Source organism: Nomascus leucogenys, chromosome 2, assembly GCF_006542625.1.
Source record: "Nomascus leucogenys isolate Asia chromosome 2, Asia_NLE_v1, whole genome shotgun sequence".
NCBI classification, from domain to species: domain Eukaryota; kingdom Metazoa; phylum Chordata; class Mammalia; order Primates; family Hylobatidae; genus Nomascus; species Nomascus leucogenys.
In genome coordinates, this window is record NC_044382.1 from 96051728 (window position 1) to 96077609 (window position 25882).

The 25882-nt window shown below is 35.6% G+C and overlaps 2 protein-coding genes across 7 annotated transcripts in view; one reads left to right on the top strand and one right to left on the bottom strand.

Moving 5' to 3' along the window:
• Window positions 1-7953, top strand: part of RASA1 (RAS p21 protein activator 1) — a 122164-nt gene extending 114211 nt beyond the window's left edge. For both annotated transcript variants that reach the window (XM_003261578.4, XM_030816501.1), the window contains exons 22-25: window positions 1339-1427; window positions 2862-2939; window positions 5419-5553; window positions 6829-7953. In XM_003261578.4, the coding sequence (XP_003261626.1) occupies window positions 1339-1427; window positions 2862-2939; window positions 5419-5553; window positions 6829-6912 (386 nt within the window). In that variant the 3' untranslated portion in view covers window positions 6913-7953. The remainder of the gene's footprint in view (window positions 1-1338; window positions 1428-2861; window positions 2940-5418; window positions 5554-6828) is intronic.
• Window positions 1-25882, bottom strand: part of CCNH (cyclin H) — a 101088-nt gene that overhangs the window by 72113 nt on the left and 3093 nt on the right. For 2 of the 5 annotated variants that reach the window (XR_004031244.1, XR_004031243.1), the window contains exons 3-9: window positions 25270-25343; window positions 23962-24172; window positions 20849-21012; window positions 17699-17769; window positions 15414-15525; window positions 11093-11153; window positions 8808-8942 (exon numbers count right to left, since the gene is read on the bottom strand). Coding sequence is in view for 3 of the 5 variants with exons in the window: in XM_012505433.2 (XP_012360887.1) it covers window positions 8898-8942; window positions 11093-11153; window positions 15414-15525; window positions 17699-17769; window positions 20849-21012; window positions 23962-24172; window positions 25270-25343 (738 nt within the window). In the remaining 2 variants the exon portion in view is untranslated. Of the gene's footprint in view, window positions 1-5612; window positions 8943-10314; window positions 10535-11092; window positions 11154-15413; window positions 15526-17698; window positions 17770-20848; window positions 21013-23961; window positions 24173-25269; window positions 25344-25882 lie in introns of those variants that run through there. The other 3 variants (XM_030816507.1, XM_012505433.2, XM_003261582.4) reach the window with 3 other exon arrangements.

The following is a 25882-nucleotide window of genomic DNA, read 5'->3' on the forward strand; positions in this document are numbered from 1 at the left end:
TGGGCTTTTTTCTTTTTGTTTCTTTTCTTCCATCTCATATCTGGTCTGAGATGATATGATTACACACATTCTACCTTTTTTCTACCCCTATTGTGTCTCAAACCTTTATAATAAATGACTTCTTGTAGTCTGCAACTTGGCTTTTTTAAGTTGGGAAGAGCTTTGCTTAGCCCATTGCTAGACTGCTGCCAGCTGGATCTTCAAGATCAAATTAAATGATATCTACAGTTGGAATAGTGTTCTGTGAGTACTTACGAAGAAAGCAGTCCTGGTTCCTCCCGTTAGAGATTTTTAAAGTCACCAGTTATATAGTGTAAACTGGCCATTTTAAACTTCGGTAAACCTGATCCAGTTTTATTACCCATATATCCATTTTGAGATGACTTTCAGGTGTTACAAGCTTCTTTCAAAGAAAGGATAACAGGGATATTTGTGACTTTGAATGTAATAATGAACCATTATAAACAGTAGGAACCAGAACCATTTTTACCTTAATAATCTGAAGCTCAAAATTGTACTAAAAATGTTTTGGAATGTCTTTTTACTTCTGTATAGCCATCACATCTCTGTAATTATCTTTTATTGCTACTAACGTGGTTAAATCTACAAATCTATTAAGATTAAGGGTTTGAAATTCTTTTGGAGAGATTTATCTGGACGTTCGCCTCAGACAACACTATCTAAAACTAGGCAGTCAGGTAGATTATCTATGGGATTTTACTGTTAAATAATTAAGTTCCAGAGCTTACATTTAATAGTCAACAATACTTTTCATTTACATCCTACTATCTGTGTTCCACAGGGAAATGCTTCCTGACTTACCTTTAAAATATTTTAAAAGTTTATTAAATTTCATGCTTTTCTCCTCAAAATAAAGCAGAGGTCCTAGACTTTATCTTGCTGCTTGAGCTTTAAGCGAATTATTTGGACTGCAAATAATGTTGGGAGCAGGGAATTGCTCAGATTGCTAACCTGAGTAGGTTGAAATTAGCTTTGTGAACTGTCACAAAAGATGTGAGGAGTGACAGTCTTTTTTAGTGATAAAGGTAAAGCTTTGAGGTTCTTTGAAATAATATCAACCATTGGAAATTGCTGAGTTTTGTAGTACCCTTTTCGCAAGCCTAGAAGCACTGATAAGCATATTCAGTTTTTCTCTTTTAACTCAAGTTCTTTTGAATTCTATAGATTATAAATTTTTCAAAAAAACATTCTGAGTTCTGAATGGAAGAATGGGTAGTAGTTTAACAGTAAAGAAATATTAAAGTGCTAAATTTATAATGGTTTAGCTGGAAGTGCTGTTGGACTTGGTGTCATTAGCTGTGCCCAATTCTATTACAGACTCTCCATCTCCTATAGCTGCAAGAACACTGATATTAGTGGCTAAATCTGTGCAGAACTTAGCAAATCTTGTGGAATTTGGAGCTAAGGTAAAAATATTTTAATACATTAAAATGTAATTTATGAATGCAAGTTTGACATGATAAAACCGTAAATTATGGCTTAAGTAAATTTTTAGCAGTGAAATTTTTAGCAATGAAAGATTATTTTTGTTGGTAAGTTTGTTTTTAAAGCATCTTGTTTAAATTTTACATTTTAATAGTGGAACTTTAAAAAACACCACTTTAGCCATCATAGAAAACAAATTTTTCAAGGTCCAGTATACTCAAATTCTCCCACTTTTAAACATAAAAATAATCAATGAGTACATTTTAATACAAAAATTCATTGAAAAATTTCACAAACATTCACTGTAAATGTTAAAACTCAAGATTTTATTTTTTTAAACACCTACACATAATTGTACTAAGGATAATGACTAATATTCAGTTGGGATTATATCATGCCTCCTGCTTTTGTTACCTAATACATGACAGACTTCTTGCCATATGTGGAAATAGATAACTATTTCATTATTCTTAATAATGGATATTTAGATGGCTTCCATTTGTCCCTGTTACTGTTGTAACATACATTCTTGCATACATTTCCTTTCATACTTGTTCAATTATTAGCTGAACTTTGGAGTAAAATTACTAAGTAAATACATGTTTTAGGCTTTTGCTATGTTACAAAATTTCCTGTCAGCAATTTAAGATACTTTTGTTGCTCCTCACAGCCTTGCCAAAACTCATTGGATACTGTACTTTTTTTCTTTTTTGCCAATTTGAGAGGCATAATATTTTGTGTTTCATTATTTTATTACTGTTAGAGAGACTTTCATGTCTTTATCTTTGGAATTGCCTATTGAGGTCCTTATCTCATTGAGTTTCTTACTGATTTTGAAAGTGTGTGTTAATCTTAACCTTTTCCCTATTTATAGCATGGTTTTAAGTAGTCAGGATTTTAGTATGATGAGCAGTTAACTACGTGTATGGCCTAGGTTTTGAATTCATCTGAATCTTGAGGCAGGTTACAAATAAGATATTTTCCTATTGCAGTCTTTATTATATTGTATTTTAATTCCCTGTAATCTCTGCTGGATTCGAACCTATGATTTGGGGCCATGGTTGAGTGAATTTATATGTAAGCAATTTGTGTCTGCCAGGCTATGTGTTGTGATTTGTGCTTGGGTCCAGAATTTTCTTTCATTAAAAATACCCATACTCCTCTGTATAGCCATTTGCTTATATACTAGAAGGAAAATACTGTCATTATATGATTTAATTAATTCTTGTGAATGTGTTGCTGCTGCTACACCTAATTTATAAGAAGTATTGCTACATGTGTAGGTTTTGCTATATTAATTTGGTGCGATAGTAATTGCAATTTTTGCTGTTAACTGTAATTACTTTTGCACCAATCTAATAGGTCAAACAGTGGTTTGTTTCTGGTGCATATAATAGAAGCATTTTATTTTTCAGGAGCCCTACATGGAAGGTGTCAATCCATTCATCAAAAGCAACAAACATCGTATGATCATGTTTTTAGATGAACTTGGGGTATGTATATAGTTTTTAGGTACTTTTTTAAGACTTATAGTTGGTATAGCTGAGTTAACCCATTTAAGCAGCAATCTTTAGAAAGATTTTCTATCCAAAACTAAAAAGACAAAAAGCCTGCAAATTTTTGTCTGCCTTCCTAAACAAAAAACAGCATTTTTGTTTGTAATTAAAACCATTTATTCTTACACTAAATAGTTTACACCAAAGCATACATTATTGTTGCTTTTAGACTACTTCCATCATTTTTTAGGGTCTATCTTGCTTTTCATATCCTTTTAAAGCTATCACATCTGACTGCCATGACGTTCTGTTGCCTCCTTAGCTTTTTTACTTTGCTGCTACTATGTGGGGCTTGAAGCAAGACGATGACACAGTTCTGACCAGGTTAAATAAGTAAATAGACTGAAAAGTCTTCTTTTCTAGGAGTAAAAGACATGGATTTGGTGTTACACTTGATTCAGTGGGAACACCTGATTCAGTGGGAATATCTGTGCCTCATTTGGGCCTTGTTAATAAAATGTGATTACAAAATTATGAATGAGGGTATTTTGTAATTTCTAGGACCCTGCCTTTCTTAAGTTAAATTTTCATGATTGAACAGATTTTCAGGTACTGAGTCAGTTTTAAACTAAACTTATTAGTAATTCAGTTCATATATAGAGAAACCAGGAAGGTGCATGTACATGTGAATAGAGCCAGGTATAATGCATGGCATTAGGGAGTGCTAGGTAGGATTGGAGACTGAGGTGTTCATGTTCTGTCTTAATGTATTCAGATTCAGTTAAAAAAACCACCACAATTTGTGGCAAACAAACAAATCAGGAATGCCGTGAGTCACTAGTTTGCAACCTCAGGTATAAAAACTAGTGTATGAAAAATTATGGCATAGCTCTATATTTATAGTGAAATTTATAGTGAAATTGACAAAAATGCTAAAAGTCCATCATGCTTCTATATGTGAACTGGGATATAGCTGGTCAATCACTGGAAAACAAACAAACATTTTTACTATAATGTTTAAGGAACTGTGTGAGAAGTTATGACACACAATCTAGGATTTCATACTGCTTAGAATCCAAATACAATACTACTATATTTCTTCACCACCTGTATAAGCCAAATTTATTTTTGAAGAGCCACCTCAATTATTATCTCCTTCAGGAAGCTTTTGCTGAACCCCAAACATGAATAAAATAACTTGTTTTACCTCCTAAGCATCCCCTGCGTATCTGTGATATGTAACTCTGTGTTGCTATGATTACTTTTCTAAAGTCCTTTCTACTAGAGTCAGTTCTCTGAAGGCAAATATGGTGTCTTTCATCGCTATAATCCTTTAATCACTGAATGTATTCTGAGTATCTGTGTTTCTCTATCCCATAGAAAACATTGTTTTGCAGTTTTTAGCAATGTAAAGCAAATACTGTCACCATTTTACTGGTAATCCAAGCCCTTGTTAAATGTTACTCCAAGGCTTAAAATAACACTGGCATTTAGTGTTGATAAAGTACGGGTTGAGTATCCCTAATCTGAAATCTGAAATGCTAAAAGATCCAAAACTTGTTGAGCACCAACAGGAAATGCTATTTGGAAAATTTCCAATTTTGGATTTTTGGATTAGGGATGCTCAACTGGCAAGTATACTGCAAGTATTCCAAAATCCGAAACAAACACTTCTAGTCCCAAGCATTTTGGGTGATACTCAACCTATACTATAAACTTTAATTACAGTGACTAAGTTACTTTATGAACCTTATCTGAAAGTACCATAATTAATACTGATTATTCCCACACATTAGCAAGTATTCTGAGCATAGTCCACAGATAATTGCAAACCTGACAGGTTCTCATTGCATTTTTATATGCGTTATCAACTTAGACAAACTACAGGAGCTTAATAATGAAATTTCATGTAGGAATTTTAAGTTTAGGCTGCATTTAATCCAGATTAGCAGTTAACCTACACTATTTGGCATATGTTCTAGATTTCAGATATAAAGCTAATTGTTAGGAAGCCACACCCCCTGACCCTTATTTTTAGAATAGCAATAATAATGTACCACATCTGTCATGCTATGGAAAAAAATGGAATCTGGCTTTCGTGAATACAAAGGTTACAAAGTCTGTATTTTTACCATCATTAATACTAAATATTATATTTCAATAAGAATCTTTAGAATTTTAAGAGAAATTTGAGAATTAAAAAAAAAATTATCTAATATACCCAATTAGAATCTAAAGAAAGATTTGTATTTGTAACAAAAAATTAGCCGGGCATGGTGGCAGAAGCCTGTAATCCCAGCTACTTGGGAGGCTTAGGCAGGAGAATCGCTGGAACCTGGGAGGCGGAGGTTGCAGTGAGCCAAGATCATGCCAATGCATTTCAGCCTAGGCAACAAGAGCGAAACTCTGTCTCAAAAAAAAAAAAAAAAAAAAAAAGATTTGTATTTCTAAATGCAATTTTACGATTTCCTTAAAGAATGTACCTGAACTTCCGGACACTACAGAGCATTCTAGAACGGACCTGTCCCGTGATTTAGCAGCATTGCATGAGATTTGCGTGGCTCATTCAGATGAACTTCGAACACTCAGTAATGAGCGTGGTGCACAGCAGGTAGGCTTTCGCCAGCCTTCATTAACAATGATATTTCAAGGATGTAACACTTTGAGAGGTAATAAATAGCTGAATTCTGGTTAACATTTTTATCTTGTTACATTAAACTTTTGAGACTCTGCATCATATTACAAAATATCTCAGCAGACAGAAATAACCGGCCCAGACTAAAATGATGTACATTTAATACTGAAAAACATCAGGTTTTGCTCTTGAGTCCGAATGTTAATTCTACTGGAAAACAGTGTAACAATACTTTGGTGGCATATGTGAAAATGGCTAGTTAGTCAATATTGATTTTTTCTTTCAGTTTCTGTCTTTTCTCTGTCACATACAGATACAGTGCATGGCCAAAGTGATTCTCAAATTGTGAAACAAATGATTATTATTTGGGATGTTTGTCAAATTTCACATCCAGAGATTCTGAAGTGTGGCCTTGAAAGCTGCACGTCTAACAAACTCTTAACAGGAATTTATAGGTATTCTGATGCAAGTGAACCATGGCCTACACTTTGAGAACAGTAGACTACATTGATAAGACTTCTATCTGCCGTCTGCACCAAACAGATACAGATTAGGATGTATTCAAAGACCAGACCAGAATTTGAAGGGACTTAACACCAGGTCAATTAAGATATTGGAGATATAGAACAAAATGAGTTACATTTGAATGTCCTCAGCTGACATAAGGGCCACTGAGAGGAAGTGACCACAGGGACAGTTTTGACTAGTTTCTAATGTAGTTTCAGGAGATGGTGAATGCTGTCACTGCACTGGCTAACCATTGGCAGGGATTTTGTAGAAGGGATTTTAAAGCATTGAGTTTGGTGACTGAGTTCTCTACAATCTAAGATTCTAGAATCCTCAAGTCCTGTTCCTCCCCGCCCCTCCCCCACCAGCTTTCAAAACTAATAATATGACTTGGACTTGCCTTAGATATTAAATAAAAAATAAAAGCCTTTTTTTTTTTTTTTTTTTTTTAAAGAGAGGTAAACTGCTTCTGGCAGCATGTGATAGTGTGATAGTTCTGGCCTAAAAAATAGGAGCATGCCAAACACAAACGAGTTTCTGTTCACTTTAGGGTATAAAAATTCTCTTAATTATCACCAGAAATACTCAGCCAATGACTGAATAATAGAAACTTATGTTTTGAGTGGAATTGTAATATTTTATGCATCCTTTTGCTTTGATATGGTTTTTTTAAAATCCAGGTTCCCATCCTGAAATTGCTGACCGAGCTTTCATTTATTTTCATACCATTTTTCCTCTGTCTAGCATGTATTGAAAAAGCTTCTGGCTATAACAGAACTGCTTCAACAAAAACAAAACCAGTATACAAAAACCAATGATGTCAGGTAGCAGCCTTCGCCCCAGCGTTCTGCATGGATTCAGCATGCCCAACATGGTAATTCACTTCAGTTTAATGTCTCCTTTGCTCTTGCCAAAAAATAGCACACTTTTCCACATTCCAGTGATGTGTGAGCTATGCAAACAAAACCCAAGATTCTGCTGGTGAATAACTATGCCAGCAACCTTGTAAGCTGTCTGTGCAGGATATTTGCACTATTTCCACATGGAATCAATTCTTTAACAACCTCTGAGCCTTGGTGTACAGATCACCTTTCACAAAATGAAATGCTATGACTATATCTTGATATCTTGAACTTTCAAAATATATTTTCAGTACACCCAGTTGCCAAAGTTTTGCTGTCTCTTAGAGAAAGAACTATGTAATCAACTGACAAGAAACACATTCTCTTATTGACAATTGTGTATAACTGGATTGCAGACTGTTCTTACTGTAACTACTTCCTGATTAGGAATATGACCATTTGACTGTTCAATGATTATTTGTATTTACAGTTTCCAGAGTTTATCATTATAATAGGAACAATCTTTGCTGTATACTTTAAAAAAATACTCTGCTATTTCTCTTGCTGGAACTGTTGAAAGAAAATATATAGAATGATCTATTGCTCATCAGCTTTATTTTTTAAACATACTACTTATTTTGTTGAAATTGTCAAAGACTGTATTTAGAGCTCATAATGCTTTGTTAAATGTTTACAACAGTAAATAGTTTGAATTCAGTAAATATTATTGGTTGTTGTATTGATCAATGCATGTTACCCATTCAACCATTTTATAGACTACCAATTTCTTTTATGTTAACTAGAATGCTTTTGTTAAAAGTTATTTGTTCATTATTTGTGCTACCCCTTTGATTATGCAGACAACCTCATCAGCTGCCTAACTTATCCATCTTTGAACTTCTGACTACTTGTTGTATCTGCTGGATATTTAGTTCAACTGTATAGTTTTATTTACTTCTGTATGTGTATTTTTGTGAAGTATTCACAAAGGTTAAGTTAAAATAAAACCAAGGGATATCTTGCATAATTGATTACTTCTGTCTAATAATCAGTCTAAATAGGGCTAAGCATTTAATTTGTTTATTTTCTTCCTCCTTCGGAGGCAATTTAAACCTTAGCACCAGAGCAAGGCCCAGGGAGAAGCTGAAGCTTTAGATTAGTATTTTTGCCAATGGCCTCTTTTGAAAAGGATTCTATATATGCAACAATCCCTTCCCTCTCATAATTGTGCAGGGCAGATAGATAGGAGACATGGAATATATGTGGCAGAATGATACTGGTAATCAAAGTGAGTCAGACAGGAACCCAAGGAGGTGTTCTCACAGTAAGGAAAGGCCTAGATTCCAAGAGCAACACTTTTTGCTATTCCTCTAATGTATAAAATACAGGAAAAAAAATGCTAAGGGCTTAAAAGATGTCTGCTTAATAGTTCCAAGCTACAAAAGGCAATTATTTCTATGGGGGCTGCTAATCTATGTGGCTTCAATCACAGTTTAACACTGATACCAAAAATCTCAACATGTCCCATGCTCCTTTTCCTTGAAATCAACTCAATTCATTCCATTCTCTCCCTTCTTGGCTCTTTTATCAAATTACTCTCCTTTCCATCCCTTCTGTTTTTAGCTGGATTTGGACCAACATAGTATCCCAGGTGGTCTCCTTCCTGGGATAGAAAACAGGGAGGATATGGACTAGTCAAGATATTTTTGTTGTGCACTTTGGCTCCCGCTAATCATGCCTCAATCTTTAGCCATACTAACCTGTCATTCCTCCGTCTGAAATCCTTCTCCCTTTTATTTAAAATCACAAACCTGACTTACCCTGCTTCTTATATTTTAACATCATTTGTCTCTCAAGTTGAAATGGAAACTTGTTACTTACCTTTGTAGGCCCTGTAGTAACTAGCTTGTCAGTGTTGAAATAAAATCTCTCACACTTTAACTTTTTTAATGGGGCTGGGTGGGAAAATTTTCAGTGATAAGTGTGGACCTTGCTCTGATGCCAAAGTTTGGCGATCTGAAAGGGAAAATGAGACAAATTGTGAACATCTTGTAATTCTGTCTAGAGCCTAGCAGCAATGTACTTAACTAGGACCATGATGGAGGAGTTATAACTTTTGGCTTCTTCCACTCTGCTTTTGTAAAAATCTCACATCACGAAGTTTATTCCTTTCACTCTAGAATGAGAAAAAAACAACAACAACAACAAAAAAAACACAGAACTCAAGCCTACAGTGTAAAGAATTGTTAGAGAGGTGAATATGCATATAGTAAGTATTGCCTTAAAATAGATGTAACTATAATGGTACCTCCCTTTCTGCAAAGTACAGCCTGGGATGTATTGAGACTGAGGAGGTGTGTGTATTTGTGCAATTTAATTAGATTCAGGACACTTGAATTACTCGGAATTCCTTCAAGCCAGTTTTCCTGAAGAAAATCTGGCTTGATAAACAGATGTCCACAGTTTGGTTCCAATTATAATAGTTAACACTTACTGAATACTAGTGTATGCAGGTACTATTCTAATTAATCCTATGAAGAGTAGGCATTTTTATCTTCCCCATTTTCAGTGTGGGAAACTGGCACTTAGAGGTTTAATAACTTACCAAGGTCACATAGTGAAATACAGGTAGCCATGATTCATATCTAAGTAATTTGCTGTAATAGTCTGTGCTTTTATATTTTTATATTGACTCATTTCAATTTGAATTACATTTCTCGAACATATTTAATCTGCAAAATTCCTAGTAACTGTTATAATCTACTTACACGGATTCACTTATAGGTGATCTAATAGGTTAATTATAAGGCTGTGGTGACGTGTGCCTGTAGTCCCAATTACTCAGGAAACTGAGGCAGAGGATCACTAGAGCCTAGGAGTTTGAGACAGCCTGGGCAACACAGCAAGACCCTACATCAAAACAAAATTAAAAAACCACAACTGAATATACAATTTGCTGCTACCTACTTATCTATACTAGCGCAAGAGTTTGATGTAGACAGCTATTCAAAATCATATATTTGGTTTTTTTAAAAAACCCATTTGGAAATGTTTTCAGGTTAAGTAAAGAAAAATAATATTCATTACCCAGATGACTGGATTTCAGTACCATGTAACAGTTGAAATACCTTCTGCAGTTTAATAGTAATAGACAAATAGCTAAATATATTAGGATGGCATTCAAAAAGCCATTTATAAAGGTTTCTAGAGGGCAAAACACATTCCTTAACACTTTTAAAGCTGGCTACTAAGTTTTGGTTTTTGTGGTGCCTTTTTTTAAAACAGCATAGGTTTGCCTATCATATTTTGCTTAAAAAAATTAGGCAAATGAGTTGCAGCTTTAATTTGATATTAGTCATGATGGAATAAGAATATTCAAAACAGGTGCTATTCTAGCTCTTTTGAAGATGGTTTATTTTACATAAAGTTACTGTGAAAGGGAAAGAAAACAATAGAAAAGTTTTAATATATTTTATGTTTTCACATTATACTTTTAAAATAAAGTTAAACATTTGATATGCTTCCTACTTCTCTTGATTAGTTAGCATTGAGAAATCAACTTCAAATGGTTAGAGAGATTCTACCAGGTCATCGTCAGTCCATTCTTCCTAAGAAGGAAAAAAAGTGTGGTAAGGATAAACTGAAGCATAACCAGTATTGTTTACCTCTTACCTCCCCTTAAGGAAAATGTTCTCCTTTTAACCATGTGGATTACAAAAGATAAACCAGGAAGTTTTATAATACTTCACTGTTAGTAATGTTGGCATGGTCTCACCAGACCCCTCCAATGAGGAATAAAGGTTACAGCTGTGACCTTTTTAATCTGATTATTCACTTATCTGACTTGACAGATACAAAAAATTTTTTTAAAAGGGGGTAAGGGAAAAATCCTTGGAGAATAAGAAATAAAGCAAAAATGTAGTATGTATGTGTATTGCTTCTGCTTTCTATGAACACAGGAAAGATTCTTCATCAAGTAAAGACAGAAGAGAGAAAAATCCCTTTAATAATGGACAACAGTACTGTACGTAAGGAAGTATGCAAAAAATGAAAAAACGCACAACTCTATAATGCTTGTACTCTTGGAGAATAAATCTTAACAGTATAGTCACACCAGAATGTATAACAAAAATGACTTAGAGTTCAATTTTTGGAGTAAAACATACCTCCTCATGTTTGGATTTCTTTGAGACGTAATCATCATCTTCATAGCCTTTCCTCTTCTTCCTATAATTAAGCAACTATCAATAAGCAATCCAATACCAGCCACAGAAACTATAAAATGTAAAATAAACTAGCAAGGCTATAGGCAATATCATGTATCTACTGAAAAACAAGGCCTGGATAAATGGAAAAAGATAAAGAGCTATGGGTAGGGAAAATGATACTTTTAAAATCAATCTTTAAATTAAATGCAATTCTAATTAAAACCCCAATAAAATAATTCATGGAATTTGTCAAGTCTAACACTGAACCTAGGAAAGAGAGTGAAAAAATAGGAGAGAATATAAAAAAGAACAGTGCTGGAGGACCTTGTCCCAGTTATCTTCAAAGCACACTACAAAAGCTACAGTAACTAAAAGTGAGATATTAAACAGATCAATGATCAGACTAGATAAGCAAAGTAATGACTATGCAGAAGTACGAATTTAATGTATGATAAGAAGTGTTTCAAGTAACTAGGAAAACATGAAATAAAAAATGAGCTGGGACCTGCTGGGCACAGGAGCTCACAATTGTAATCTCAGCTCTTTAGGAGGCTGAGGCGTCAGATCGCCTGAGCCCAAGAGTTTGAGACCAGCCTGAGCAATGTGGCGAAACCTCATCTCTACAAAAAAATTAAGAAATTAACCAACGTGGTTGAGCATCTGTAGTCCCAGCTGCTCGAAAGGCTCAGGTGGGAAGAATACTTGAGCCCAGAAGGCGGAGGGTGCAGTGAGCCAAGATCGAGCCACTGCACTCCACCTGGATGACAGAGAGAGACTTTTTCTCAAAAAAGTGGGGTATGGGAGCAGCTGGGGCAAAAATTAGTATTTGGAAAAAAGTTGTGAAAAACAATGGAATATATCATATATAAATAAGTACAATCAGCCTTCTGTATCCTGTGGGTTCCACATCTGGAATAAACCAATTGCAGATTGAAAATAAGGAAAAAAATTCTATCTGTACTGAATACATGTACAGAATTTTTTTCTTGTCATTATTATTCCCTCAAGAATACAGTATAACTATTTACATAATGTTTACATTGTATTTAGGTATTATAAGTAATCTAGAGATGATTTAAAGTATATGGGAGGATGTGTATAGGTTATATGCAAATACACCATTTTGTATTAGGGCATCTGTGGATTTTGGTTATCAACAGAAAGTCCTGAAACCAATCCCCCATGGATACTGAAGGATGACCGTATATAGAGTCTATAAAGCACTACAAACCACAAAAATGTGGCCAGGCATGGTGGCTCATGCCTGTAATCCCAGCACTTTGGGAGGCTGAGGCGGGCAGATCATGTCAGGAGCTTGAGACCATCCTTGGCTAACACGGTGAAATCCCGTCTCTACTAAAAATACAAAAAAAAATTAGCCGGGCGTGTTGGCATGTGCCTGTCGTCCCAGCTACTTGGAAGGCTGAGGCAGGAGAATTGCTTGAACCCGGGAGGCAGAGGTTGCAGTGAGATCACGCCACTGCACTCAAGCCTGGGTGACACAGCAAGACTCCAACTCAAAAAAAAAAAAAAAACAAAATTGGGCAAAGGGGATAAATAAGCAATACAGAAGAAATATAAGTGACCATTAAATATGGAAAGTTCAATGTCCCATAATCAAGAAAATGCAAATTAAAATACCAATGTGATACTTTTTCACCCAGACTAGCAAAAGCTAAGCATTGATAATTACCTGTTGTACAATATGTATGAAAAATGCAAAGAAAAAAACGTGACTTATTTCATAAATATACACATATGGATATACATGCAGAGAAAAGGCTGGCAAAGGTAAACAACTGCTAAGTAACTTCTGAGGTCATGACAGATTTGGGTTTTGATCAAAGGGAACTTTGGTTTCACTTGTTGACTGACAATGACGAAACAGTTTTTGTGTCATGAAAAATAAAGGTAAAATAATTTTGAAGATCAAGGAAAACAAGTATTTAGTCCTAAAGTAGCACTACTCATGGTAGCGAGTACCAGAGCTGGTCCATGAACAGTTTCCAGTTGGCAGTGAGTTAAGTATAGGAATTGTGTTTGGAAATTGGTTTTTTTTTTTTTTTTTGAGACAGAGTCTTGCTCTGTTGCCCAGGCTGGAGTGCAATGGCGTGATCTCGGCTCACTGCGACCCCTCTGGGGTTCAAGCAGTTCTCCCTGCCTCAGTCTTCCAAGTAGCTGGGATTGCAGGCACCTACCACCACGTCCGGCTAATTATTGTATTTTTAGTAGAGATGGGGTTTCGCCATGCTGGCCAAGCTGGTCTCGAACTCCCAACCTCAGGTGATCCGCCCGCCTCAGCTTCCCAAAATGTTGAGATTACAGGCATGAGCCACTGTGCCCGGCTCTAGAAATTTTTAATAGCAATTTGATAAAATAATTTTATGACTGCTGAATCTAATAAAACTTGAGCTTATGTTTTTGTCTTCACTTTTCTAGTAATTCATTTTTTATTGAATTTTACCACAGTATACATCAAGTGATTTTTTTTAAAAAGTCCTTCACAGTTTGAGAAGCACCCCTCAAGTACTCACAGATATTCAGAATTTGGCCCAGTACAAGGCAGATGGCAATCTGGAATAAAATGTAAGCTATGGCAGTTAAGAATTTTGGATTATGGTCCATTCAGTTACTTAGCTAGAAAGGGTAGGATTAGTAGTTCAGTGGTCTAATCCAGGGGTGGATCAACTTTTTCTTTAAAGAGACAGTAAATATTTTAGGCCTTGCAGGCCCTATAACCAGTTTGTTTCAACTACCTAACTTTTCTGCTGTATCATGAAAATAGCCATAGGTGATATATAAACGAATAGGTGTGCTACATTCCAAGAAACTTGTGTTCTAAAAACAGCTAGTGGGCTGGATATGCCTGGTAGGTCACAGTTTGCCAACCCCTGGTCTAATCCCATTTCAAAATCAATGCAAAAAGAACATAACCAGTGCTGCAATACTTTCATTCATTAAAGCCAACATTACTTCTCTGTAACCACTCTGAAAAATTCCTGTTACCACTGAAACCCGGGATTGAATGAAATCCACCAATTTCAAGTTCTATGCTAAACCATGCTTTGTCGTTATAGCTATAACTATAATAAAACAACCTCATATTCTGCACGCTTCCTAAGTCCGTAGATATTCCCCGACTACAACAGTATAGGTAAGGAATTTGAGTCATGTGTATTTGACATAAGGGCCTTGGAATGCTGTTCTGGCTTTTCATATGTATCCAGCAGCACATATTCACCAACTGCAGAAATAATACCTCAAATACATCTTAAATATAAGATGCCACAGATAACTCCCATTAAATTTTAACAAATAAGGTATAACTTTAACAAAATGCATCCCACAGGAAACAGAAAATGGCAGTTTCATTAATCCTAGTACCTGTCCAAATTCCCAACTGCTTAAACACCTAAAAAAGTTTCAGTGGATCTTTCAATTTGCAAAGCATAAATTGCCAATTTTATGGTGATTTTCACATTCAGCTTACAAATCAAGAGACATTAAAGGTGTTCTTATGGCTAGCCACAAGAAGAAATTAAACGGCCTATTTTCCTATTGGCTTTATCATCACTATAAAGTTTGTCACTGAAAGAAGTATGCCGGGAGGCCGAGGTGGGCAGATCACGAGGTGGGCAGATCACGAGGTCAGGAGATCGAGACCATCCTGGCTAACACAATGAAACCCCGTCTCTACTAAAAATACAAAAAATTAGCCGGGCGTGGTGGCAGGCGCCTGTAGTCCCAGCTACGCGGGAGGCTGAGGCAGGAGAATGACCTGAACCCGGGAGTCAGAGCTTGCAGTGAGCTGAGATTGCGCCACTGCACTCCAGCCTGGGCAACACAGCGAGACTCCATCTCAAAAAAAAAAAAAGTAGTATGCCAACTTCCTCTACTCTAGCTAACAGAAGAGTCTGGAACAGCATATTTGTTCCTCAGACCAGATATCACAACTTCAAAGAGATGAAAGATTAAAAGGACAGGAAAAGGTAAAAGGATTCCTTAGGAAGACCCTGACCCCTGAAATCCCATGAGAAGTAACAGAACAGGACAGGGCCTGCAAGCCAAAGAACATATGAGTCACAGCAGGATCAGAACTGCACAGTGAATGCCGAACTATTACCTTAATCTCATTAGAAATGTCCATTCAATAAAGAAAATCTGATTTAATGGATCAGTCAGCTTTCCTCAAATGAGCAAACACCAATAAAATGATTTACGAACCACTTGGACTGGAAAACAATTATGTCTATTGATTAACACTGTCACATTAACTTACGTGATTACGTTAAGTGCAAGCTCAGCAGAATGGCATCGCTCCAACTTCTGTTTCAGAACAGCAACTTCTTCAGATCTGGGTGGTTCATACTTTTTTACTAAGTTTCTCATGCCTATGTGGATACCAAAAAGAATTTAAACTGAATAAGCAAACCTCCTTCTCATAGAAAGGGAGCTGGTTACTTTTCCATTTTGTCACAGGAAACAACACTCTTCAAATGACATGGTTATTCTCAGGATCTGCATTATTCTGCATTTCATTCTACATTAAAATCCAATAAGCACTGTATGTTTAGTTCAAGTAATTATGGCTCTCTGCTGTTTCGCCCATATCATATACAGCATAAAGCACACTGTATAATCTAGTATTAATTTTTGGCAAATCCTACTGGGGTCACTTCTTGTTCAGTTTTAAGACTTAAAAAATCCCTAAATGATTTAGTGAACATGTTTTGTTCTCTGTCACCAACCATCTTCGTAGTATTCTATCCCATAGTGGGCCAAGAGTATACTTCCTGTTTTCAAAGGAAACTGTTATTACACAACATGCAATAAAGGGAGGATGCTTAGTAAAAATTTGTTAATAATCCTTTGCTTTAACAAAACGCAGACCCTATACAAAAATGTCCACTTTAGGTTAAAAGCAAACACTATATCAGTAACTTTATAATTGCAAAAGCATCCTCTAGCTGATCTTGTTATTCAACTATAATAAACCAAAGGATACAAATTTCAAGATTAGGGGAATGATGAGAGATCCAATGGGCTTATTATTACTATTAGCCAGCCATGTGATCCAAATGACTACACTACTGACCTATTTCATAATGCAAACAAAGCCGTATTTTTAACTGAATTAATACTTGTAACTCAACACCCTTAGGACAGTATCTATGTTCCAAAAATTACAAATATCTTAGTAGCATTAAAACTTGAGTGTTTTATGAAGAGCTGTTTTTATTTCATTTTAAAATAAGTGGAGCAAAATAAAGGTATTGAGAAGAAATCAGTAATAAAACTAAGCTATGAAATGAGTACAGTGGAATAAGACCTTTTACCTGCTAAATTCTATGATCCTAATAATAGCTACAGTCAAATCACAATTAGCTTTTAAAGTGAACCCCCTAGTGGTGTAACTAAAGACCTACAGTTTATAATTCATAAATCACAGCCGCCATTCTCAAAGAAGGAAGCCCTCAGGATCACTTCAAGCAGAGAATCAAGAAATGATACATAGATGCCCTGAAGCATCTTAAATTTTAAAACACAAAATATATAAAATGTATACCCACTTACTGTCATCGAAGATCAAGATTTCAATCTTATATTCTACTGGTTTAATATTTAATTATAATACACATTTAATTAACAAGAACAATTTACACAAGAAGGTTTGGAAACAAACATGATTGACTTTTAACCCCAAAGAGTAGCTTAGCAGGCATGACCAAGTGTGCCACGGGCAAGAATGGAGAATGCTGGCTAATCCAGCCAATAAGTTAAGTAGAGATTTACTCAACTCTTAGGACAGGGTTTCTCAACACCAGCACTAATGACTTTTTGGGCTGGATAAGTCTTGGTTACACAGGGCTATATTAGTTTCCCGACATTGCTATTAAAATTATCACAAAAGTGGTGGCTTGGAGCAACGGAAGTGTATTCTCTCATAGTTCTGGAGCCCAGAAGTCTGAAATGTTTCACTGTGCCAAAATTAAGGTGCTAGAAGGGCCATAATCTCTCTGGAGGCTCCAGGGATGAATCCACTCCTTGCCTGTTCCAGCTTCCAGTGGCTGCCAGCTTCCTTTGGCTTGTAGCCACATCACTCCAATTTTCACGGCAAGCATCTTTAAATCTTTCTCTGCTGTCTTAACAGTGCCTTCTCTGAGTTTGTCAAATCTCCGTCTACCTTTCTCTTAAAAAAATAATTTATCTACAAAATAGAAGTTCCAAATTTAAACATTATCCTTATTTCCCATTACTTTTTCAGTGCCTTGTATGTTTCTTTATTCTTTAAAAGGATCCTGTTGTCAATCTCTAAATCCTTTCTAAATCTGACTCTATTTTCACTCTTTGCATAAGTTCTATGTATATGAACACTACTTCCTTCTATGTACTTTCTATTTGTTTTAGACCAATGTGTCTTTCATGCTTCCATAATACAGTAATTCAATGAAAAGAAATCTAAACAAAAATGTATGTTATATTTCTAGTTAAACACCAAGATATTTATTTAGAAAGGAGCTTTGTATTAGAAGAACATTTTGTAAAGTGTTCTCTTTTACTTACTTTTCATTATATCTAGTAACTGTGACAGGCAAGTTCTGTTCTCTCTCAGCATCAGACTCTCTGATAAATAACTAGCAAAGAAAAGAAAAAAAATCTGTTGAGAACATACAGCACATTGAGAAAACATGACATCATAAATTATTTTCCTCCATCCTCATCAAAGGCAATTAAAAAACTTTTAAATTTATGAATGTATAATCTGTAACTCCTATGTTTTAAGGATTTATTACCACTTACATTAAAAGATGTTTATTGTTCCTTTAAGTTTAGTGACATTCAGGTACAACCTTTCGGAGGGAAAATAGTATGAAAGCAACAGTAATAGCCAGTACTTATAACATTTATATCTTTTAATATAGAAGCCCAATGAGTCTAACCTTATTTTACAGATGAGGAATCTGAGTTACAGGGATGAACAAGTCATGATCCTGTAACTTGCCCAAAGTAATAAACTAGGAAGCAGCAAAACTGGAATCTGGCACTAGTAAGGATTCTCTATTCCCTTAATATGAAAGCCATTTTATCTATAGTTGCACTTTTGTGGAGTAACAGACATTCAAACCAACAAGACTATCACCTAATGCTTTATAAATCTATTACATCTTATTTGCATCAAGTCCAAATCAAAGGTGTTAAACTTCTTTATCAATGTGATATAAACCCAAATTACCTGTTTTTCTCAGAGCCACTGACAGTATGAAAATACAATTTCTATATTAAAATTTTAGTTACTCTGAAGTTTTACATACCTGAACTTGACCTATAATTGATAAAAGCCCAAATGAACAGATTCTCAAAGTGTTAGTTTTTCAAACACAAATGCAAAAATATTATTTTTCTCTTGGGGGTAATAGAAAAATAGAAAGCAATGCTTTAAGAACTCTTGTTGCTGTCTTTATAAAGATTTATTTAAATTTTATAAAGTTTTGATAACTGTTTGATATTACATCATCATCTACTGTGGGAATAAATTTTGGATCTGAAAATCAGGAGATCTCCTGACAACTAATCCATTTCCAGTTACTAGTAATTCAAAATAACTAGTTTTTTCCTTTCCTACCTAAAATTTCTCCCATTTTTGTCATCTTCCTTTATTTTTACTCTTCATTTCCTTTTGATTTCTTAAGCATAAGGGTCATAGGTTTGGTGCTAAGAGTTGGCTGACTAGACTCATTATCTCTGTGAAGTTAGCAACTCTTAACCTCATTTTTGAATTTGAATTTTAATATTGTGGTGTTTTAATAAAATCCACAGGCAAATAAGAATACCTAAAGTAGCAGATGAAAAATAAAGCTCTAAATCTACAAGAAAGAGAAGAAAACCCAGAAATAACGGTAATAATCCTATGATTAATAATCTGAGGCATTATCCAGAGTATGACAACAGCGCAGGGGCTTTCCCTTTTGAAATCAGCAATAAATGTAAACCTCATTTCCACATATCCCAAAAATTTGCCTGTAAATCAGCTGTAAGTTAAAAATGTTTGGAAAGCATTTCCCTAAAGGAAAAAAAAAAAAAAAGGCCCAATGTCTAGTCTCTGGGAATGTTACAAAAGCCTATTAAATTTGCAAGGAGCCAAAGGTATCGCAATTTCAATTTTGCCTTCCTGGAATTATAATGAACTAAACTTCTAAGATGAAATAAACTCATTTGGACCTTAGGATGCTTCATCCCACTCTATGTAATTAAAATCTCATCACTGAAGAATTTATAGATGCACTATATACAATGCTTCAAGATTAATCAAACTTTTGGTTATTTGAATTGTGGAAAAGAGGACTTTTGTTCCCTTACAGAATGAAGTCCGCAGGCCAGGTATGGTGGTGTGCACCTGTCACCCCAGCACTTTGGGAGGCCTAGGCAGGAGATAAGTTGAGTCTAGGAGTGACTGAGATGAGCCTAGGCAACATAGGGAAACCCCAACGCTACGAAAAAAACAAAAAGATTAGCCAAGGTGTGGTGGTGTGTGCCTGTGGTCCCAGCTACTCAGCAAGCTGAAGTAGGAGGATCACTTGAGGCTGGGAGGTTGAGGCTGCAATGAGCTATGACTGTGCCACTGCATTCCAGCCTGGGTGAGAGTGAGATGCTGTCTCAAAAAAAAATAACCAACCAACCCCACAAAATTAATGGAAGTCCACATCTTAACTCCATATACATCAATAATTTACATGACTATCTTTCCTAATGCAGAGATTCATCTTATTCATATTCCTAAAGTGTAGTACAGTGCACAGTAGTACATAGAAGGTATCTAATAAATGTTTGCTTAGTAAATAAGTGGAGATATAAATCACTTTGGGATTAAATGTATACATTGATATACAGTTAGTGAGCTGCGTTTGCAGAGAAGAGGCGTATCATAAAATATAAACCTACAATCCCTTATCCTAGATGCAGATGTGTTGTGAAATTCTTATTAATAAGTATTCATGTCTTAGAAAAGTTATCTGGTGTATATATTATGAAATGTGAAATACCCAAGTGATGTCTGTAATCAGGAATATTAAGATTTCTGCAAGGGAACACAAATATTCCTATTAAGTGAAATAAAAACTAAATACAATCTGCTCTATTTGCTGCCACCTTATCAATGGATTCTGAAATTATAGATAAGGGATTATAATCATGTAAAATAGTTTTAATTAACTTTAGGAAGTTTTATCTTTCTTCCTCAGCTATTTCTAGGAATGAAATCAAGCAGAACCTCAAAGGTCATAAATTGAGAAACTTAATATAGAAACTAAAAATGTCTAATTGGCTGCTAGCTTGTGCTTCAGTTAGTTAACAATATTTAACTTCCACGTGTCATACATGCTCTACAGAAGGGGAATAAAGACAAAACAAGGCAGACATTTGCTGCACTCAAGTTGCTCACCAGTTCACAGGAACTTCTAAATTTGTCATATACTGATAGCTTTATCAGTCTTTCAAGGATCACCTGGTTTACTTCTACTTTAATCCTAAATGTATCCTCTTAGTTCAACAATATTTTTCGTGATGTTTAAAGATTTCCTCAAAAGGCAATTTCATTTCTTCTCTTCACCAACAATCCCAGCCACAAGGAATATTAAAGATTATAGTCAGAAATGATTCTATGAATAAATAAACCCAGTGACTGAATTTGACCTAAGTTAAAAAACTAATTAATACCTTTCCATAGTAATTCCAGCCCTGGAGGCACTAGATAAAATGGCAGTCAGGGCAATTTGGGAAGGTGTGTATAAAAGGTAAGCATCCGTCAATGCAATTCTATTAAGAAAGTCATCAGCTGTTTTCCTCAAAATCTCTGGATTCTCCAATATGGGATAGCGGGTCTAGAAAGAAAGTTTGCAAATGTTACCATTTCTGAGGGTTAAATGGAGTATAACAACAGTTTAAAATTACACAACTCCTATTAAGAAATATGTGCTATAACACATCTAAAGTTGCTAGCACAGTACTTGACACTGTCCTCAATTTACATTAATCCCTTCTCTTGGTCCTTTTCCACCTGAGTAGGAGGGGAGGGGAGGGAAGGGAAGCTCTTAGAGATTCCATTGAGTCTAAAGGCCAAGAAATACATATTCCCAGGTGAATGCTTCTCTCAGGCAACCCAGGTGATTCAAATGTAAGGCCACATTTAGGAATACACCTTACTTTTATATGAAATTCCTTCTACTTAAAATTTGCTTTCAGGAAGAAGTAAATAAAAATGAATCTCGATTTGATTAGAACACACTAGACTTCAAATTCCCACAGAAAAAGTTTTAGAGTATGCCCAAGAGATGTGGAAGACCTCCTATTTCCTGACAGTTCTTCATACCTTATAAAATAAACCATAAATCCTAAGTCCTCAGATATCCATATTCAACACCTAAAGCAGTAAGAGAGCTTTTCTACACTCTGAAACAAAATATTCAGTCAATTGTGCAAAAATGCCTCACCTGTGATGAGGGAAATTCAGACCCACTACTCTGACCACAATGCCTCCCTAATATATTTACTCATTTACTTCACAGCTGTTCTCCCTCCTCTGAACCTTTGCTCACTTATCCCTCTACTTGCTCCAACTCACCAGTGTCCTCTGGTCTTCATTTCTCTCCTGAATTCCCTGCCCAAATATGCTGCCAACAAATTTCTGGCAAAACCAGAAATTGAACAGTGGTTGAATCCAACAAACTTTCGCTTTGCAACTATACCGAGATTTCTGAGGGCTGCCAGAGAAAACTGTACGAGCAGAAATCTGGTAATGTTACTATAAACTCATGTTCATTGACCTCAGCAAGGCTCTTGAACACTGCCAAGCAACCATAGTATTTCCACAATTTACTCTCCCATTTTTCAGTGACTGCATAAATATTTTCCATCTGTTTTAATGTCTTTGATAATTCCCAGAAACTCCATCACTCTCAGAAAACTATCTCTTACCAAAGAAAGGCGCTATTTCCTGTCAACACCAAATCCTGAGGCGTAACAGTATCCTAACCCATAATTCCCCCTTTTCCACTGTTAAGAGAAAGAGCTATTATTCCCTCTAAGGCCAGTTCTTATACCTTGCTTCCAAATCCCATGCCAACCCCTTCCATCTTACTCCAAAGAGACTATTTTGTATTTCATCTTTCTCTCACTACTAGCTCTTTGCATCAGTATTTAAATGTGCATCAGTCTCTTCCATAAAACAAAACACAACAAAAAAACTCTCACCCAGTCAGAAACCTGGGGATTCTTCCTCTGTCCTCATCTCTATATGCAATCAATCCTCATGTTCTATTGATTCTACCTAACTACAGGCTGAGCATCACAAATCCAAAAAATTCAAAATCCAAAATGCTCCAAAATCTGAAACTTTCTGAGCACTGACATGACACTCAGGAAATTCTCACTGGAGCATTTCAGATTTTGGATTTGGGATGCTCAACCAGTAAGCACAATGCAAATATTGGAAAATCAAAAAAAAAAGTGAAATCCCAAGTACTTTTAGTCCCAAATTTTTTAGATAAGAGATACTCATCCTGTATCTCTGAAGCCCAGGAAGCTCTTTCTGTATCCACAACCTTCATACGAGTGAAGCCCAGCACTATCTTTTGCTTGGACTCCTTTAACGGTACCCCGTTGTTCACTTAATCTATTCTAATCCATTCTCCACGTTATGCCTGACACATACAGATGCGCAATAAATACCTGATCCATAAGGTTGCCAACATGATCTTTTAAAGCTGCAAATCTAATCATGCCACTCTCTAAATTTAAACCTTTCACTAGCTTCTCTTTGCTCTATTCAAAATCTGTAACATTGTCTTCAGTCTAGACTCTGCCTTCCACTCCGGCAGCAGCTGTCTGTGATCTCTTCCCCCTGCATTACTAGGCTCTGTTCAGGCTCTTTAGCACGGAATGGTTTCTTGAATTTGAGCTTTTTACCAGGGAAGTCTCTGATTGGAATGTTCTCTCTCCTATTCCTACTCTGAATTTTATTTTAAATGATATGTTCTCAGAATGTTTTCCTTACCCCTTAATTTGTTATCTCCCTCTAAAATATATTTTCTCCTCTGTATCACTGAGCACACTGGATATATGATTGTCTAAAACCTTTAGATTGTAAGGTTTACAAAAGTTGAGACTGTTCCTGTCCTATTTCTGGTTACATCCTCAAGCACAAAGTTTGGCACATAGAAGGTACCCAAATTGAGCCACTAATCTAATATGAATGAACCAGTTCCTGATTTCTGTTTGATTCGACTCAGACTATCCAACTTCTCTTTTAGAGCCAAACAAAACAACTTAGAAGTTGCTTTTGTCAATGTTTGTTTACGTATATTATTGATGCCTACATAGTGACTCAAGTTCACAAACCTCTAAAAATTTAAGTCACTTAGCAATCTTCTCGTTTAAGAATTTTTTATGGTTTAAATCAGGCCCAGATCCATGACAATATAATTCAAAGTTAGAAGAGTTATCTTAAGCCTTTATAATAAGCACCGTTCTAAACTCTCAATGGTCATCATTACATCCCTGGACATAATGGAGATCACTTAAATCAGATTGCAGATCACTTAAATCAGAAACTCTGTAAGTCCCACCCAACAATCTCAGTTAACAATTTCTCCAGATGACTGATGATGCCCACTGAAGTTTGAAAACAACTGCCCTAGATGACCAGGCCAGACCCACAGGTCGTATCCATGCTATAACAACGAGGATGATTGTGAGTTTTAAAATTTTGGATTCTTTCTGTTAAAGAATAGGAAAGGAGAATGTAGTATTAGTTTATTTTACATCAAGTTTACCTTTAAGTCAATGAGGAAGCCCTCAAATGGTCTGTAAGGATTGTGGACAATAAGGTGGAAATTAAGTTGCTGTATAAGAAGTAGTTCATATTCCAGTATCTGTTCAAGTGCCTTCTCCTGTCCAAGAGGACTCTCCCGAAGGTTTCCAACAAACTGAGGACTAGATACATTGAATTCATCTACTTTGCAGGCCAAAAATGCACAAGTGAGCCTAGAGGAAAAAATAAGGAGGTGGGAGGCAGGGGGCGGGGGGCGGGTGGGGTGGAAGAACATGCATATACTTTGAGAAGTATCTAAATAATTTATTTTAAAAGTATATTCTATAATTGCCTAATATTGAAAAGTGACTGCTAGACATTGCAAGAATTTTTTTTAAAAAGACAGTTCCTGTTCACACTTCATTAGGAGACATAAGACAAACTATAAAATTAGGTCAAACCAATATTGCCATGGCATTCAAACATCACTGACTCAATGACAGTGTTATGCAGTACAACCTAAGTATCTGGAAAAACAAATTAACTGAGGAATAAGAGTCCTTTGTATAATGTAGATGGAAGAGTTAAAAATAAAGCAGTACCCACATATGTACCATATAAGTATGGGAAGAAAAGTAGGTTAAAGGAACATTGTGGAAGGCCATTGGTGGAAGTCTCTAAGGGCATCTGAATAAGGAACTATTATTTAAGGGACAAACATGTGAAATTCACCTGGCCATTTCATGCTGTTCAGTATGAGAAAACAGTAAGAAAGCTACTGCAAAAAAACAGTTGGCAGTGAGATCAAGGGCCTAATCTTGACTGGTGGAAATGGGAATCAAAAAGAGAAAACAGGTACAATGTCATTGAGAGCAAACTCTTTGATGAGTTTCATACTAATTTCATCTTTAATGATAGACACAGCGCTCAGCAGAGAGCAGCAACAACAGACCTTTGTTCAACTGAAATTAGCATGAAGCTATAGGATCCGTAAACTGGATGTGGGAGAGGCCACTACAAATGATTCTCAGTCTGAACAACTGGAAGAACAAAGGTGTCTAATAGAGAAGTAGCTAATTTGAGAAAAACAAAATTTGAATCTGGACAAGTTGAAGTTCAGATGCCATCAGAATTACTGAAGTACAGGTAAATAGATATCTCAAGTTCTGAATTTAAAAAAAAAAATAGAATTCAAGTCTAAATTACCCTGTATTAGGAAGTCAGTTCTCTCTCTCTCTCACAATTCCTCACAATTCTCTCCTCCCAAAAAATACTCAGGAGTATAAAGGTCTTCTTAAATGAAAACAATATATTAGACAGACATACTCACATTATTATCCTGGGGTGATATTCCATTACTGAGTTATTAAGATAAAAACGTTTGAAATACATACAAGCCGTACCCTAAGGGTTAAAAAAATATATCATCAGTATCTATTCACAAATGTTAAATGTTGTGAAACAGAACTTATTTATGGAAAGGTTTCTTTGTAGAGATTACCCAGAAAAATACTAATACTCATTAATTCTTCTTTAATCAAAATAAATTTTGATGAATTACTAAAGAAATGCCATAGCCAAAAGATTCTTTCCCATCCTTTGCTTGTCTATCCCCAGCCTACTCTGGCTAATCCTTCCTATGGTCACTGGATTTAAAAATACGTGTGTGTGTGTGTGTGTGTGTGTGTGTGTGTGTGTGTGTGTTTTAGAATTCAGAGTATCAAAAATGTCGTGAATTAAATTCAGGAAGAAAATACAAACGTTCACAGATTGACCAATCTTATAAAAATACTGGCAAAAAAACATGGGCAAGGCAATAAGTGTTCTCTGTAAAGCCACTCCGTATTTGTGATATAACCATGTATCCATTCCATGATTTGTCATCACTGCTGCCAACTGAATGGCAGAAGCAGCACTACCATTTACTGAATGCATACCATGTG